Here is a 19,103-nt window from a genome sequence, read left to right as displayed (position 1 = left end):
GGATGAAGCCATGGTAAAATACATGAAAATGAATAAATTGATTGATGTCATTTGGTCAGGGGTGATCAAAGTGTCTTACACAACTGTAGGAGTTATTATATATAATCTGCTGTGTAATGAAGCTGATTATTAGTATGATTCATTAGTATGATTCATACCAAACATATGGTACAGTAGACCCTTGAGTTACGAACCGTTTACCAGACGAACATTTTGGGTTACGACCGATCTTTTTCAACTTAACATTAGAACAAATTTCAGATTACAAACCGAAATTCACGAAACACGTGACTTTATGAACAAGTTGACTCAGTCTCTCTTTTTCTATATATATATGCAGTGAGCGAACATTCGGACAGCGGACGGTCTTTTTTCCCCGGTGTTTTCTTTATATTTTGTAAAATTCTATATTAAAATGGCCACAAAGAAGGTGCAGAGAAAGCAGTTAAAAAATCTATTACTATTTGTTGTTGTATAATTACTCCTGCCAGTAGATGTATCAGACAGAGGGGACAGTGAGTTAGAGAGAAGAAGGAAATCAGCTGAGTAAAGTATTCTTTCTTTCGTGCAATTACACCTACAAAATACAACACTATTGAAATAAAGAAGGAAATAATAGAGAAATATGAGAGTTATTGTTGTTTCTACATTTTATAAAAAAGAAGAAAATTTATAATGGTGTATGGTACAGCACACGTACTGAAATGTGATGTGTGTGTTTATATGTACAGTACAGTACTACTATTGTGTATTATTGTTTATTATTGTTTATTACAGGAATGTCTATTCTATAATTTAAGATTTAAGGGAAAATAGACTATATATTTATAACAATAAAGACAATTTAAGACATTAGAAAGGTTAGGTAAGTATGGGGGGTTGGGAGGTCTGGCACGGATGAATTCTATTTACATTATTTCTTATGGGAAAAACAGGTTTAACTAACGAACATTTAGACTTAAGAACAGCCCTTTGGAAGCAATTAAATTCGTATGCCAAGGGTCTAATGTATATGCATTTCCCTTTCCTTCCAATCTACTTGTATCCAGTTCCCCAAATTTACCTTCCTCCACTAAGGCAGACCCCAACCCTGACCGAGGAGGGTTGCTTCTTTACAACTGGCAAGCACCGGGTCTCACAGAGAGCGATATTGCATATGCACTACTACTAGGGAAGCTGTAGCCTAGTGATTAAGGTACTGGATTAGTAATCAGAAGGTTACCGGTTCAGGCCCCACCACTGCCAGGTTGCCACTGTTGGGCCCTTGAGCAAAGTCCTTAACCCTCAACTGCTTAGACTGTATACTATCACAACTGCTTTGGATAAAAGCATCGGCTAAATGTCAAAAATGTAATGTACATGTACTACCTGTCATTCAAGCATCTATCATTCAGGCACCTCAAGAGCCAGCAGGGGCCGCAATTGCAGCGGCAATGGGAAACGCTGTTGACCAGCCCCACTCAGATTTAATGAGCAGAAGTAATACTTTTGAATACTTCCCAAATGATCACGACCAACTTCAGGGGTGGAGGATTAAACAGACATGGGAGATTTTATAAATTACTAAAGGAAAAGTATTCAATGAACAATGATGTATAACTTTACGTTAAATTGCCTATTCCTACATATGCGTTCTCACTTCAACTCAGTGCTGCAGTCCTTCATTTCTTTATGACTGCTTGGCACAGTGAACTCCCTTTAGATTAATCAAAAAGACTGCAGCACAGTCTTTTTCGCATGGAACATTTAAAAAGGTGGAAAATAGGCATAGCGGGTAACGTGGGTGCCCCTGTGTAATATGGGTACAAAGAACCTTGGTTTGGGCTTTACTTCCGGTCACTGTCTAAGGAGTTTCACCTTGTTTTTACCATGCTTGCTTAGGTTTGCGCTGATCTCATAAAAGACATGAGGTTGTATGCAAACATACACTTCAGCTTTAATCCCATGTGCTTAGTAGGCGGTTTATTTTCTTGTTTGTTTCTTAAAGTCCTAATTTTTGTTAGTTTATTGTGTAAAGACAACGTCGCATGCCAGTTTTGTGTACACACTGATGGCTTTTTCAGCCTGTGCAGATTTGTATTTATAGCTACACAGCTGTGTGGAGATCCGGAAGAACAGGAAGCGCTGCATTTGTTCCAAGCCAGAGGAGAGAATTTGAGAAGGACCGAAACGCTCACTGATTTCTGTACGAAAAAGGTGCCTATTGTATTGCCTGTGTTTCATTTTCTTTTTACTACTGACAGCACTGATGAGCGAACGTTGCTTAATGTGATGATCTCTATTGATAAGAGTAACAGAGAAGCAGCTCAGAAATACTGTATATCTAACACGATCTCTTCAGAACATGGGTGATTAGGTGGTGCAGTGGTAAAATCACTGTGACTCACTACTGCTGAGGTATGGGTTTGAATCTTAGTGGTGCTATTGGCCAGTCGGATGTCTACACAGACATGATTGACTCTGCCTGTGGGGTGGCCGGCAAAGCCCTTTTGATGGATCCATGCAAAATACACAACACACTTTTTTTAACTAAAACAGAATGTACGAAGTTCAAACACGATGTTGCTAGGTGTTTTCGTCTTGACATAATAATCACATATCACGTAAAAATTCAAACTATGCTTCAAAACATAAAATGAAAACTATTTCAGGAATGTTTTTACCAACTGTGTCAGATTTTTAAAATTGAAATAAAACAGTTAAGCGGATGAAAACCTGAGATCAAACTAGGGTTGGGCGGTATGACGATATTACCGTATACCGCGGTATTCAAAAATGGTGACGGTATTTTTTAAATGTGAAGCGCCGAATTTCTGCTTCAGGTTTACCTTGAAAACTGAGACTTTAGGACATGCGCGCATCCACAGTGAGGGAGGGGTGGGAGGGGTAGGCGGTTGGAGCTCGCTGATTGGCTGTGGGGTGCTCACACAGAGAGACGAGTGAAGAGCCACACTGGCTAGCATTAGCTGTGAGCTAACAAGCAGAAACTGAATAACGGCTCGTCTTTAAATTTTTCAAAATCAACATTTTTTTATCAGTTCAACCGGAAATGAACACAAGCGCGTGCATGCGCGGACATGTGCTCGATTTACACTGAAGATATATTTAGTAAATAAGTACAAGTGTTGAGAAAAAGGAGCAAACAGTAATAATAACGTTACGCCCAATCCGCTGTTCTGACTCTTGTCTGCCATAGATTTTCCTGCCTATGTAAGAACTATTTTTTCCTAAATAAAAGCGCTATATTAAGAAAAAAGAACGTCTCACCTGTCGTGTAATGTGAATTATAAAATATATTGTCTGGCCCTTTAAGAAAGTTAAGTGCACTATAGGGCGTAGGGAGCGAGTGTGTAGGGAAGAGATCGGATTTGTACCGTTTCCACTCTCGTGTTTTGCACGGAGCTTGTGTGACATGTAAAGTAGCGTTCTCATTAACCACTCAAATGTTTGGACTTTGAATTATTTTAACATTACTTTACATCACTGTCATCGCAACATGAACATTTACATTCATATTTTTTGTTACGGTATAGAACTTTATTCTGGATTACAGGCATAACTAATCGTACACGTTCATACACTTAAGAAATATCTGTAACTATAAACTAAGCAGTTAACTTTTGAAATATACTGAAGTGTTTAGCCGGCTATTATTCTGTTTTGTGTGGGCAGAGAGAGATTACAATGCCAAAATGTTATGTGTTAATGTTTGTGTTAAAGTGTAATTGATACACATGCATTTATACTTATGCGTATTTATTATAGATCAGATAAGATAAGCATTGTTTGATGTTCAGATTGTTAAATCTTTTTATAATAAAACATTGAAATATTGTAATTACACTCAAGTGTGTACACTGTACAGTTTGTCCGTGACACAACCCCCCCCCCCCTGTTTATAACTGAAAATAGGTGCTCAGGGTACTACAATGAACCATTTCTAGATGCAACACGTATAAACGTCATGTCGACCCACATCGTTAACTATGTTAAAGCGTCTAGTCCATTGCGATCCATTTAACACCAGTGTTTGTAATGTTCCCGCAATTAACGACAGCCTTAATTAGAAGTGATTGAATTTTCTTTAGTAAGTTTCATAAATGTCAGCATGTTATCTGTAACAACTTTGTTTGCTCTAATGATTTAACAGACCCAAAATAAAACCATCAATAAAAAACATAATGATATGAAGGAATTCCAGTGATCTCAATCCCAGTAAACACCTTTGTAAAGAATTAAAATGCAACTGTGAGCCAGGCGCCAACATCCAGCAAAAATGCCTGACCTGACAGACGCTTGTTTGACTGACTGAGCACACTTTAAAATATAGTAAAAACCTTAAAACAAGAGTAAAGCCTGTTATAGGTGCAAAACGGGTGCCAAAGAGTGCCATTTTACAGTGTATGAATTTGGAATAGGCTGTATGACAAGCTCATGATTAGATGCATGTTGCCTTTGCCAGTCATGGTCTTACAGGGAAATAAAACCCTTCATGTTCGTTAGTGTTGTACTGTATCGTTCATCTTTTGACGCCTGTATTTTTAGTAACATCCGCTCTGTGTTTTTTGTCTGCATGGAAGATTAAAGAGCTGCATCATGGGACAAGCAACAGGTATGAAAAGACAAGGTTCCTGCTGTGCAAGAGGAACATCACCACCTCATTCCCTTCCTTATTATTACTTTGTTCCTTTTTTATCAAAACATTTCCCCTAAAACATTCTGATTATGGACACGGTACGTGCCAAAATAGGATGTACATCATTTCTTAACATATACAGAATGATTTTGGTGCTGCAGTAAAAATGAGCACAATTATTTGAGCTAATATTAATTTAGATGACAAAAAAAATTATCGATGTGAAAAAGGTACAAATGTCCGTACGTCTGCAAACACCAGGTTAAGCATTAATGATTTTCTAGCTACTGTAAAATTACATTACTGTGCATTTTATCTTAATGATTATTGTCAAAAATTGTCAGAAAATTGATAGTAAGTCTAGTCTTTGGTCAAACAAAACAAAAAGCTCATCGTTTTTGGAGAAAAACTTGCATGACGGTTCACAAACACACCATAATCACTGCATACTATGAAGGTGGAAGCATCATGATGGGGTATGAATGGAACAATGTATAAGGATTGAATCTTGCCTGCCAAGAAACTACATCTGAAGATGAATACTTCAACAAGAAACATAATGCCCCAAAATATAAAGCCAAAATAGTCTAAGCAGGTTTCTTAAAAAGAAGGTTGATGGTTACATGACATACAGTACATAGGCCTATCTCCTGACTGAAATACTACTAATAAAGTATGGATTCTGGAATTTTTGCCGAGCTGAATGGGCCATGCGGCATAAAAGCTTATTTATTATTGGACTGCCAACATGACTTTGCAACATGAGCTCATATTTTTATTTTGTAGTTAGTTTTTCTAATTAGTTTCACCAGTATCATTTTTATTTTACAAACATTTCCTTTGTTTATAAGCAAAAAGTCAAAAGATATGAGCCAAATATCCATGCAGCCTAACAATCCATTAACAGCTCAGTCGGCATAGACTAGTCCTATTGAGGCCATTACAAATACAATTTCTGTCCAGTTGAAGGAGGTGGGTAATCCTTTAAATAATCTGTTAAATAGAACAATAAAAGCTGTGTAAACACCTGTATGGTTGGCATTCCAATTTATCCACCTTTGGGATAAATTGGAATGCCAACTCTTCTGGTCAGTAGAAGAGACTAAGTTCATGCTTTGACTTTGGGAGGAGAAAACCCACACAGACACGGGGAGAACATGCAAACTCCACACAGAAACGACCTGGACCGTCCCACCTGGGGGTTTAACCCAGGACCTTCTTGCTGTGAGGCGACAGTGCTACTCACCGAGCCACACCGAATTGTTAAGTAAAGTGTACATATAAACACCTCAGTCTTAATCTATTATCTAAATACATTTAAAAAGTGTGTTAGTGATGTTCATGGTGGCTCAGCCATTCTTACAATACAAGCTTTCTTCATTGTTAAAATGTTATGTGTGACATGAAGCATGCATGGTTATTTAAATCAAGTTATCTTTGGACTTGACTTGTTTAGGCGGTGCTGACTATTATAGACTTATGATCGGCAACATCAAAAACATGTTATTATGCCTGTATTCAAAGATTAAAGCCAAGGCTCAATTGATATAACTTGCCATTGTTTTTTCCTCGTTTACTGCTACTTTGCTTGTTACCCCCCAAAAAAACTTGAACAAGCACAATAGATGTCTGTGCTAATTAGATCCACAGTGAGGGCACTAATGATACAGCTTGTGCAAGACTGTTTTGCATAATAAAGGCTAATTGATGTCATCCCAAAGGAAGCTGTGTGTCTGTTTAAAGAATATCCAGCCTTCAGCGACCCATGGGCAGCGTCCTGTGATCACTAATGAAGATCTAGAAGACGACCAACTCAAACAGCAGCAACAGATGAGCGATCACCTCTGACTTTACATCTACAAGGTGGACCAACTAGATAGGAGTGTCTAATAGAGTGGACAGTAAGTGGACACTGTATTTAAAAACTCCAGCAGTGCTGCTGTGTCTGATCCACTCATACCAGCACAACACACACTAACACACCACCACCATGTAATTGTAACTGCAGTGCTGAGAATGATCCACCACCTAAATAATACCTGCTCTGTGGTGGTTCTGTGGAGGTCCTGACTATTGAAGAACAGGGTGAAAGCTGGCTAAAAAAAGCATGCAGAGAAACAGATGGACTACAGTCAGTAATTGTAGAACTACAAAAAGCTTATATATAGTAAGTGGAGCTGATAAAATGGACAGTGAGTGTAGAAACAAGGAGATAGCTGATCAGTGTATTTAGTTGATATATTTAGACTCTTACAATATAAATGCAACACCGTCAAATTACAGATAAGTAACTTTTATTAAAGGTAAAACGTGTTAACCTTAAACGTTTGATAACCTAAGACAAATTAAACAGCCCTTATGAATGTAAAACATGCTTTTAAATGCCTAATGTGACATGATTAAAGGTTAGCTTGAATTGTTTGTTTTACTGTATGCTTTAAGCATGTATGACTATTCTGGGTACAAAGTTGAATATAATAACCAGCCTTAAATGTTCAACCACTTTACCATAATGATCAGTTATATTAGGTTTCCAAACTGTCACCATGAAGTAGGTGAAAAAAGAGATCATGATGATGATTGTCCACAACCTTAAAATTGTAGTAACATTAACAGCAGCCCCCACGATGAATTCAAACACGTTTGCATTCTAATCATTCCCGATCCAACAAGCATCTGAGCTTCCAATCTCCTCCACAAACATCACTGAAAGTTGCTACTGCCTAGACCAAACAGCCTGTCTGGCACGTAACACAACCATTCACAATCTAAACTATAATTTGTAGACCAAAACAAATGCAGGGCACCAAGAATCAAGCTCTATTTAAAGAATATGTGCACCACAAAAATGTCACAATTCATTTAACCAACACATTTCTCTAACTATCATTCTCTCCAGCCTTTTCTGAAGCAAGACAACACAAGTTCAGATCAATCATATAAAGACTGGTTTTTACTTGACACAGAACTGTCACTTACTTGTGCCTTATGCATTTTACTGTAGCACCTTTACACAACGTGATAAAAACAATCCTTCACACATGGCACATGCCATTAATATTCTGCGCTCAGGTGATGCAGCAGTAAAACACACTAACACACCAGAATTGACAACTCGAACTTGCAAGTTCGAATCTCAACTCTGCTACCGGCAGGCTGGGCACCTATGCAGACGATGATAGGCTTGTCTGAAGGGTGGGAATGCTGGAGGGGATTCCTTATGACTGCTGCGATCACAACCACTGCTGACTGGTTGATGGCGCCTGCACAAAGACAGGTAATGAAGATCACTGCATGACTCTCTGCAAGCAATATGGGTCTGTGATGGATTGGCACCATATCCAGATGATTATTGCTGTGTACCAACTCCGAGACCAGGACAGAGTGGATCATGAAACCGAAATAAAGGTATCCTTGGTAGTACATGCAATTCACACAGATGTTACTCTTGGTGACCTTGATGACAAGGAATCAAGTAAAACCTACATAGTGTGTTCAGAGTTATTATGCATTACTCAACTATAAGATTTACCACATTTCTGCCCTGGTCAACCTCAGAAATCAGGACCAGCAAGTTCTAAATCAGCCTGACAAAAAATATGGTGCGGAAGAAATAAACAGCCTAGGCTGGACTAGTTGCCTTTGGTAGGGTCTCTGATGACTATTTAAAAAGCCCTAAACACAACACTAAACAATGGCTTTTTTGCATACTTCCATACTGAACAGTACACGAAAGCAGTACCCAAAGCAGTACGCAAGAGCGCGTAGTGTGTCCGATTACATAGTATTCATTAAACAGTCTGCAAAAAGTACCCAGATGGCCTACTGCATGGGCAGCCCTTTTTTGAGTACGCAAACACAGCACACTGCAGTCCAATAATCTATCCCATAATTCAACTGGAGCAGGTGGAACTGTAAGCGGAGAGTTGGCTGTTTACAAGTGTAATTAGACAAAAATCTGAATGTTATGATTGCGTACAACCCTTAAGTAACGTTAACAGCTTTGTGGAGAACGTGAGAATGAATTATGTCTGATTATAAAATTGTTATAACTGTGTCAATGTGATGTTATGCATCATGTGACGTTGGTAAGTTGGGGAACGTAGTACGTCCAAGGTTGTGTGCATACTGCACACGTGTGTACTGCTTTACCGGCCGAGCAGTGTGCACTGCCTCCAATTTAGTACGTACTGTTTAATATTGCTATTTCGGATGCAGTCAATGACATTTTAGAGAATTGCGGAGATTTTTTTGAGGGAATGCAATTTTTTAAAAATATATATTTTCTTTATGCATTTTCTTCCCTTTTTAGAGCGTCCAATTGCCTGACTGCGTCATGCTTCCTCTCCACCAATGCTGATCTCTGCTCTAATTGAGAAGAAAGAAGCTAACCCACGCCCCCTCCGACACGTGGGCAGCATGCCGCATGCATTTTTAATGACCTACACTTTGACGAGTGCAGTGCAGCTCAGCGTTGTGTATGGAGAGTGACACCCTGAGAGCACTCTTTTCTCATCTCTGTGCAGGCGCCATCAATCAGCCAGCAGAGGTCGTAATTGCACCAGTCATGAGAGACAGACCCCATCCGGCTTAGTCCCGCCCATCTGAACAACAGGCCGATCGATGTATACGATGTATTCGAGATCCAGCTCTGGTTCCAGCGTGTGTTTTTACCGCTGCGCCACCTGAGCGGCCGGGAATGCAACTTTTAACATTTACATTTACATTTTCAGCATTTAGCAGACGCTCTTATCCAGAGCGACTTACAGAAGTGCTTCCACAGTGAACATTTCATTCCTTAAGTTTAGATAGACAACAGTCGAAGAACACAAATCTGCTAAAACCTGTTAGAACCAAAGTGGCCTTTTTTTTTTTTTTTTTTTTTAAATGGAAAAGATTGGAATAAAGTGTTAGTAAATAAGTACAAATCAGCCTAAGTGTTTAGTAAAAAGGTGTGTTTTTAATCGTTTTTTAAAGACAGCAAGAGACTCAGCTGTTCGGACAGACAGAGGAAGTTCGTTCCACCATTTGGGCGCTAGAACAGAGAACAGCCTTGATGCTTGTCTTCCTTTAGTCCTGGATGGAGGCTCAAGTCGAGCTAGACTAGAGGCTCGGAGGTTGCGTGGTAGAGCGGGGTTTGATTAGACCCCGAAGGTAGCTTGGGGCTGGTCCATTTTTGGCTTTGTAGGCGAGCGTCAGTGTTTTAAACTGAATGCGTGCAGCTACAGGAAGCCAGTGAAGAGAACGCAGCAGTGGGGTGATGTGGCAGTGTTTAGGTTGGTTAAAAACCAGACGGGCAGCTGCATTTTGAATGAGCTGTAAGGACAGTTTAACAGTTTGTAGAATGCACTTTCCTATTTCAGTGGAGATATGCCCATGTGGTCAAAGCCAGGTCTGTAAAGAAATGGTTTGCTCAAGTTTTACATCAATCAACTTGAGCCCATCCAACAACTTTGGGATGAATTGGAAAGCCAACTGAGGCAAGCTTTGTAGCACAACATCAGTGACCTTACTAAGCTTACAAATTCTTTTGTAGCTGAATGGTAGAGAATACACCTAGTCAGAATCTAGAGAAAAGCTTTTTGTAAGGCGTGAATGCTGTTACAACAACAAAGTAGGACAAACTCTATATTAATGTCCATAGTTAGCCCACCAACAAGTAAATAAGGACGTGATATTTGCGTGTCCATATACTTACATCATGTACAGTACATTGGATGATTTGTATTGAGGACAGATTTATTGATTCAGGTTTATTTCTAAAGGAAGGAAGATTTAAGGGCAAAGCTACTTTTTTTTTTTTTTTTTTTTACAGGTAAGTGTCCACTTGCAAATACCACACGCCTCACACCACAAAAACTCACTCTGCTTGTTGCTGGTGGGCGCTCCCATGGATTTGTTTATGGTAAATTGTCGTCCTCAGTACATGACTGGCTAAACTGAATCACTTCTTTGCATAACGCAGAGCTTCCTTGAACATTTGATGACACACAGGAAACGGGATTTTTTTCTGAACGAACTAGCAGATTCTTTTCTGGAATTAAAAGGCTAGCATTGAATCAAAGGAAAAAATGCATTCATCAGCTTAGCAGCAAGCAAGATGCCAGCCAGCAGCTGCACCGCCTTGTGTTTTATGTCTAAAATTGTCATGGTGTAGTGGTCAGAGCTGCTCCTTTTGTTGTTTAGAATCATTTTATTTCTGAGCCATTAAAAAGGCATGTTTTAACTCTATACATATACACCAATTGGGCATAACATTATGACCATTGACTGATCTCTTCATCACGGCACCTGTTAGTGGGTGGGACATATTAGGCAGCAATTGAACATTTTATCCTCAAAGTTGATGTTTTAACAAAACATTTGTGGGGTGTTCCCGGTCTGCAGTGGTCAGTATCTATCAAAAGTGGTCCAAGGAAGGAACAGTGGTAAACCGGCGACAGGGTCATGGGCGGCCAAGGCTCACTGATGCACGTGGGGAGCGAATGCTGGCCCGTGTGGTCCGATCCAACAGTCGAGCTACTGTAGCTCAAATTGCTGAAGAGGTTAATGCTGGTTCTGATAGAAGGTGTCAGAATATACAGTGCATCACAGTTGCAGGGCTGGTTCGGCAGCAAAAGGGGGGCCAACACAATATTAGGAAGGTGGTCATAATGTAATGCCTGATCGGTGTAAGTCTTATTAAGTGACAATTAGTCAATCGACTCTGCCTGGAGAGCGGTTAGCATGGCTAACTATTACATACTCATTAACATTCTAATCAGCCTATAATTAAACACACTAACTGGGAATAATTTGCTCCTCATGAGAAACTTTGCCTCTGGCAACTAACCGATCATGCAAAAACAAGCCCATACACATTCTGTTTCCTTGTGGTATTCTACAATGTCTCCCATCGTTGTCTAATTTACTACAATCTGTTCCCTCTAATCTCAAGAAATGCTTCATTATTCACTTTGAACTGAACACATCAGATAATCAGTTCTGTACTTAACACAGTAGATCTAACTAGAGACTAGGGTTGACCTATATAGCCAAAATGTACTAAGGAATATTTTTATCTTTTACTTTTCTTTGCTCACTGTCAGATCAAACCTAACCACATTCATTTAACAGATCTGCCGGGCCACTTCAATACAAACACAGTATTCACTTGGTGTCCTGTACAAATAAAATGTCACTTCCTCATCGGTCTCACATGTTTGATTGTATAACAGTTCTGTAATATTATAAGTGCTTTTCTGTGGTGGTTGGTGTTCACAGAGCTCATATTGTGGCTCTCAGTTCTTTTAAGTCTGTTACTTTAATGCACTGCAAATAAATAAATAAATTGTGTAAAAATTTTTTTACTCTAAATAAAACTCAACAATAAAGTACTTTAACAAAATTACTGTATAAAATATAGTGAGCCTCTTTAACAACAAAGCTTCCACATTACTCTTCCACTGTTTCTTAAAAGTGATGAATCATCATCACTTTGTCCTACTTCTAGTTTTTCCAATGACTTTATTGTAACACGACCATTTTCTAGCCTCTCTATTAATGCCTGAGGTATCAAGGCTTTATAACATGGAGCCTAATATAAAACATGAAGGTTTCTGTGCTCTGCCACACAAACAAATAGAACCTCAAGATGTGATCATTTCGCCGCTCAAGTGGCGCAGCGGTAAAGTACGCTAGCGCACCAGAGTTGGGGTTTCGAATACATCGTATCGAACCTCAGCTCTGCCTATCCGACTAGGCTGGGCGGCTGTTTCAACAATGATTGGCTGTTGTTCAGGGTAAGAAAGTCGGATCATAGGCCCTCATTACTGGTGCGACTGCGGCCCCTGCTGGCTGACTGATGCCACCTGCACAGGGCTGAGGAATAATGCTGATGGGGGTGTGGCCCTCCATACACAGTGCCCATCAAGTGTATGAAGTCGACTCGAATCTGTTCTGACTGAGGGGGCGCAAGTCAGTTGAGAGGCGTCCTCAGTCAGCGGTCGAATCAGTACAGAGGATGCATTCAGGGTAATTGGACACGACTAGACTGGGGGATAAAAAATTGGGGGAAAAAAGAGGGGAAAAAATATACATTTAAAAAAAAAAAGAAAGAAACAAAAAAAAGATGTGATAATTTCCAGATTTTCTAGGAAAATCTGTCCCACAGCGGCAACTTGATATATAGCTTTAAAAGCAAATGTGTTAAATATAAGTTGAAGTAACATTTTAATAAGATCAATAACCCTGCGTTCATAACGACAGCAACGCGACTGTCATTTATTTTCAGTTAGAGCTGGCGATTTTCCGGCAAGCATTAGAGATGCAAAGTGGGTAGAGTCTGAGGCACAAACAAACTTTATGCAAAGTAATGTAGAGATTCCTGATAGGAATTAAGCATTGAGCAGTGCAGTACGTGCATTATTTCTACCAACATGAAGCATTATGGATTCCTATATAATTGTTACTACAAATAATGGAAGACAGAAATTGGACGACAGCAATTGGAAAAAACAAACAGTTTTCTTTTCATAATGACTGGACAGACAGTAATGCACTATACTGGGATGAAATTTAAAGACGAGCAGTTTCCCTCCAGATATATTTAGACGTTTTTAGCCGAACACATTTGATTTGAAAAACTGGGAGGGAAGGCATCTGATTAGTACCTGATTTGTAGTGAAGTTTTTTTCTTAATTGTTTTTTTTTCTTGGCCTCAGTGAAACCATGGCAACAAAAGGTCAGCTCAAGTTTAGAAATGGCCTCATGCAATGATGACACTGCCGGTGTGAACGCAGGGCAGTGAGCAATCAGTGTTTGAGCGTCAATAGACGAAACGTCACTGCTGGTGTTAACGCAGGGTAAGTCCTGTGTAAACGGCACACTCAAGGGATCAAAGCAAAATGTTTCAGGTTTGACTAGTGAGCTAATTCTAGCCTAGGATGCTGATTTAAGTAATCCAGTATTAGTCTTTTCATTACAATGCAACCTAACTGCAAAGTCCATAAAGACAGTTTGGTGTTAAAAAAAAACTTTAACGCCCATCACAGAGACCTGTCTTCAACCCATTGATCACCTTTGACATAAACTGTACAGTTGCTGCAAGCCAGGCATCAACAAGCTTAAAGAGAGGTATCCACATACTTCCGGCCATTTAGTGTAGCAGTCAGCTACTAGTCCTAACCTTTCGTAATCTGAGTCAAATGCTTAAAATTGGTAAATAGGGCGGCAAAGTGGGTCAGTGGGTAGCGCTGTCGCCTCACAGCAAAAAGGTCCTGGGTTCGATCCCCAGGTGGGGCGGTCCGGGTCCTTTCTGTGTGGAGTTTGCATGTTCTCCCTGTGTCTGCTCCGGTTTCCACAGTCCAAAGACATGCAGTGAGGTTAATTGGAGATACAAAATTGTCCATGACTGTGTTTGACATTAAACTTGTGAACTGATGAATCTAGTGTAATGAGTAACGACCGCTTAACCAAAACAAAGTCAACGTTAAAAACTTAATAAATAGATAAATACATAAAAATCGGTAAATAGCCAACATTTAATCTAGGGTAGAGACACAATCCAAAGAAATATTCAGAAAATGCAGGAGCTACAGGGGTTGGACAAAATAACTGAAACACCTGTCATTTTAGTGTGGGAGGTTTCATGGCTAAATTGGACCAGTCTGGTGGCCAATCTTCATTAATTGCACATTGCACCAGTAAGAGCAGAGTGTGAAGGTTCAATTAGCAGGGTAAGAGCACAGTTTTGCTCAAAATATTGCAATGCACACAACATTATGGGTGACATACCAGAGTTCAAAAGAGGACAAATTGTTGGTGCACGTCTTGCTGGCGCATCTGTGACCAAGACAGCAAGTCTTTGTGATGTATCAAGAGCCACGGTATCCAGGGTAATGTCAGCATACCACCAAGAAGGACAAACCACATCCAACAGGATTAACTGTGGACGCAAGAGGAAGCTGTCTGAAAGGGATGTTCGGGTGCTAACCCGGATTGTATCCAAAAAACATAAAACCACGGCTGCCCAAATCACGGCAGAATTAAATGTGCACCTCGACTCTCCTGTTTCCACCAGAACTGTCCGTCGGGAGCTCCACAGGGTCAATACACACGGACGGGCTGCTATAGCCAAACCTTTGGTCACTCGTGCCAATGCCAAACGTCGGTTTCAATGGTGCAAGGAGCGCAAATCTTGGGCTGTGGACAATGTGAAACATGTATTGTTCTCTGATGAGTCCACCTTTACTGTTTTCCCCACATCCGGGACAGTTACGGTGTGGAGAAGCCCCAAAGAAGCGTACCACCCAGACTGTTGCATGCCCAGAGTGAAGCATGGGGGTGGATCAGTGATGGTTTGGGCTGCCATATCATGGCATTCCCTTGGCCCAATACTTGTGCTAGATGGGCGCGTCACTGCCAAGGCCTCCCGACCATTCTGGAGGACCATGTGCATCCAATGGCGGTGCCGTGTATCAGGATGACAATGCACCAATACACACAGCAAGACTGGTGAAAGATTGGTTTGATGAACATGAAAGTGAAGTTGAACATCTCCCATGGCCTGCACAGTCACCAGATCTAAATATTATTGAGCCACTTTGGGGTGTTTTGGAGAAGCGAGTCAGGAAACGTTTTCCTCCACCAGCATCACGTAGTGACCTGGCCACTATCCTGCAAGAAGAATGGCTTAAAATCCCTCTGACCACTGTGCAGGACTTGTATATGTCATTTCCAAGACGAATTGACGCTGTATTGGCCGCAAAAGGAGGCCCTACACCATACTAATAAATTATTGTGGTCTAAAACCAGGTGTTTCAGTTATTTTGTCCAACCCCTGTATATACAGACTACTGTGTTGTACCCTATGTACTCCATTGATGTAGAGTAGGAAGCCTAGACAGAAATAGACAAAAAACTAATAATACATACAGCTGGTCATAAAGCAAACATGTAGTTTTGACAAGAGAGCAGGCTGTACTATTATTATTGCATATATTCAAGTTGCATGAACAGCAGAAACAGAGTTTTAAAACAAGAAGTGTTATGGGGCTATCGGGGGCATAAATATAAAAAGGTAAACTTATTTAGATGTAAGTAGTGTATTTGGAGCAATTGAACACCAGGTTTAGCTGATTACTGTCACACTGTTGCAATACAATTCTAGTACACTGAATGAGGAAGTTACCTCATATGTTACTTTCACATGATAAGGATTTAGTGCTTCATTCAGCGTGAGGCAGGACACATACTGCTGGCTTCTCATGTCTACAACTATCACATGATACGCAAATAACACTTTCTGCTGGCTGTGACTGAGAGTGTGTAAATATTCGAAGATGCGAATGCAAACCTGGTGTCCCTGTTTCACAGTTCACCAGTCACCATACTGTATTTCATGCCGCCATGTCTGTGCTTTGCTTTTGACTTCATATAAACAGTTTGTCTCAGTGGCAGCGCTTTAAAAAGGTCAGCAGCAACAATGGTCAAAGTTTAATCACACTAAATGTTAAGTGCAGTGACAAGCACTGAAAAACAAGAAGTCAAAGTGGAACATTAGCGAGACTCGGGTAGCGCAGAAGCAAGGAAAGCGTAAACAATAAAGTTATTTTTAACAAGATGACTATAAAATACAGTGACCCTTTTTAACAACAGAGCTACCACCTTACTCCCAAACTGTTCCAATGACTTTATTGTAAAATAAGACCATTTTCTAGCCTGTCTATTAATGCCTGAGATATCAAGGCTTTATATTACATGGAGACTGATGTAAAACATAAAGGTTTCTGTGTTCTGTCAAACAAACAAATCGGACGGATAATTTAAAAATTTTCATAGGAAAATCTGTCCCACAGAGGCAACTTGACATTTAGGTCAAAAACGTTAAAAGCAAATGTGTTAAATATAGGTTAAATTTGTCCTAAATAAGTCATGAAGTTACATTTTAATGAGAATTGCGTCATGCTTTCTCTCCACCAATGCCGATCCCTGCTCTGACTGAGGAGAACGAAGCTAACCCACATGGGCAGCATGCAGTATCACCTGCACTTTGACGAGTGCAGTGCAGCTCAGCGTTGTGTACGGAGAGGACACACCCTGAGAGCACTCTTTTCTCATCTCTGTGCAGGCGCCATCAATCAGCCAGCATGGGAGAGAGACCCCATCCGGCTTAGTCCCGCCCATTTCTAAACAACAGGCCAATCGTTGTTCATGTAGCCGGTAGGCAGAGCTGAGATTCGATACGATGTATTCGGGATCCCAGCTCTGGTTCCAGCGTGTGATTTTACCATTGCACCACTGGAGCGGCCCAACTGTCATTCATTTTCAATTAGATCTGGTGCTTCTGGTGACAGGAGGCTGCACAAACGTTGGCTTTTTTGGCTTCTAGATAATTGTTACTACTAAAGATGAAAGACGGCAAATATACAACAGCGATCGCAAAGAACAAACACAGTGGCACTGTCTCACTTAATAGGCACAGTACGGCACAGCCAGTGCGCAAAAGTGATCTTGCCAGGTCTCATGTGAATGCAGCTATATGGTATGAGGTACAAATAAAGACGATAAAAACAGTGATACAACATTAGACAGAACCCCAAATAATACCTAATGTCACCTTTAAAAAGCACTAGATAAAGTATAGAAGTCATTATGTTATTCTTAAGGTATGTATAAAACAATAACATTATGTAGAATCTAAATTCCAAATGTCACTGTATAGTGCACTATATAGAACGAAGAAGTCATTGTGTTACACTCAATGTAGTGTACAAACACATACAGTAAGAAGTCATTTGGGATTCAACCAGAATCTCTATAAAACAACATAATATTATGTAGAAAACCAAATAACTCCTAATGTGACTTTATAGTGCACAACATAGGTTGTAGAGGTAATTATCTTACACTGTAATGCACAAATACAGACAGTAGGGAGTAATCTGGGATTCATCCAGCACCTGTGTAAAACGTTATACAGACGGCCAAATAATCCCCAATTTTACTTTTTAATACACTACTTAGGGTGTATTAGTCGTTATGTTACACGCTGTGTAGGCTACAAATACAGACACTAATGAGTAATTTGGGACTCAGCCAAAATAGATCACGCCAGTTATAATTACCTCGCTTGTCGAGTAAGTTGGCTAGCTGAGGTAGCTGAACAGTTTCGGTGTTTAAACAGATTAAAAAAAGATGTTAACACGCATGCTAGCTAGCTTTAGCTATAGAAAATAACTAAAAAAAAGATACACAGGAGAATGGTGGGAAAACTTAACGCACATCCGTGTTTACAACTCACTGAATGAAGCTAATGCTATCTGGCTAACATGAGCCTGCTGTAACTCGGGTAAACAAACTGTGTAACGGCACACAGACAGAAACTACATGTAGCAAACCCAAACCAGAGCAACAATACCAGGTTTCATATCATGGACAGCAAGCTAAAGCATTACACCGAGACGCGGAGAGAAAAACGCTCTTTACCGGCCCGGGTCGTGTCGGTCAGGTCGTGATAGGCGGCGCTCCTCGGGAACTCCTTCAGTTTCCTGCCGCTCAGATTCAGGCAGCCAGTGGCCGAGGCCTCGTCAAACGCCCGCTCCAGCGACCGGTTCCAGGACGCGGGTCCTGGCACAGATAATCCGTTCCCGGTGGCCACTGCCACAGCGCTACAACCGACAGCGAAACTATGCACAGTGCTTTCCGCAGAGAGCAACACCGAGGCCGCCATTACACAACTCCCACTACTTCTCCCCTGTCGCCGTAATTTTCCCCCACCCGTATTCCGACAGATTCCGTTTCGCGCTCCAAGATTGGCTATCGCTTAGCTCTTACAAGCCGGACTCCAATTGGACTAACGGATTGGAAAGCGGGATGGTAATAACCTATCCTAGTTCAGAAACCGGGATGTTACTTGCCAATCCTTAAAAAGAAGGCGGGACTTAACAAAAAACGGGTAGGAAACATAACGTCATCCCATCTGTGCCACGGACACTGATAGTGATAGTGCGCAAGCGTGAGAAGTGACATCCAGCCGTTGCCCCTCAAATCAGCGATGGACATTCCGGTTCTTTTCAGTGAGTCAAATCAATTGACTCAGCTCACCAATAAGAACCGACTCTTTATCAGTTTATGGTGATAAGTTTGTTTGTTTGTTTGTTAGGATTTTGACGTCATGTTTTACTCTCTTTGGTTACATTCATGACAGGAACGGTAGTTACTCATTACACAAGATTCATCAGTTCACAAGTTTATATCGAACACAGTCATGGACAATTTAGTATCTCCAATTTACCTCACTTGCATATCTTTGGACTGTGGGAGGAAACCGGAGCACCCGGAGGAAACCCACATGGACACGAGGAGAACATGCAAACTCCACACAGAAAGGACCCACTTAGCCACCATGCCGCCCTGGTGATAAGTAAATCTAGTTCAAGAACCAAATAAACAGGTTAAAACAGGTTTTCCTACTAAAAATAAGCCC

At 40.6% G+C, this 19,103-nt stretch overlaps 1 protein-coding gene across 3 annotated transcripts in view; it reads right to left on the bottom strand.

Annotated features, from left to right (window-relative positions):
• Window positions 1-18,355, bottom strand: part of lrch3 (leucine-rich repeats and calponin homology (CH) domain containing 3) — a 51,487-nt gene extending 33,132 nt beyond the window's left edge. For all 3 annotated transcript variants that reach the window (XM_063005196.1, XM_063005194.1, XM_063005195.1), the window contains exon 1: window positions 18,104-18,355. In XM_063005196.1, coding sequence (XP_062861266.1) covers window positions 18,104-18,347 — 244 coding nt within the window. In that variant the 5' untranslated portion in view covers window positions 18,348-18,355. The remainder of the gene's footprint in view (window positions 1-18,103) is intronic.
• Window positions 18,356-19,103: the final 748 nt, after the last annotated feature.

The sequence above is a fragment of the Trichomycterus rosablanca genome, chromosome 11 (genome assembly GCF_030014385.1).
Source record: "Trichomycterus rosablanca isolate fTriRos1 chromosome 11, fTriRos1.hap1, whole genome shotgun sequence".
NCBI lineage: Eukaryota > Metazoa > Chordata > Actinopteri > Siluriformes > Trichomycteridae > Trichomycterus > Trichomycterus rosablanca.
This window is presented reverse-complemented; position numbering and strand designations above follow the sequence as displayed.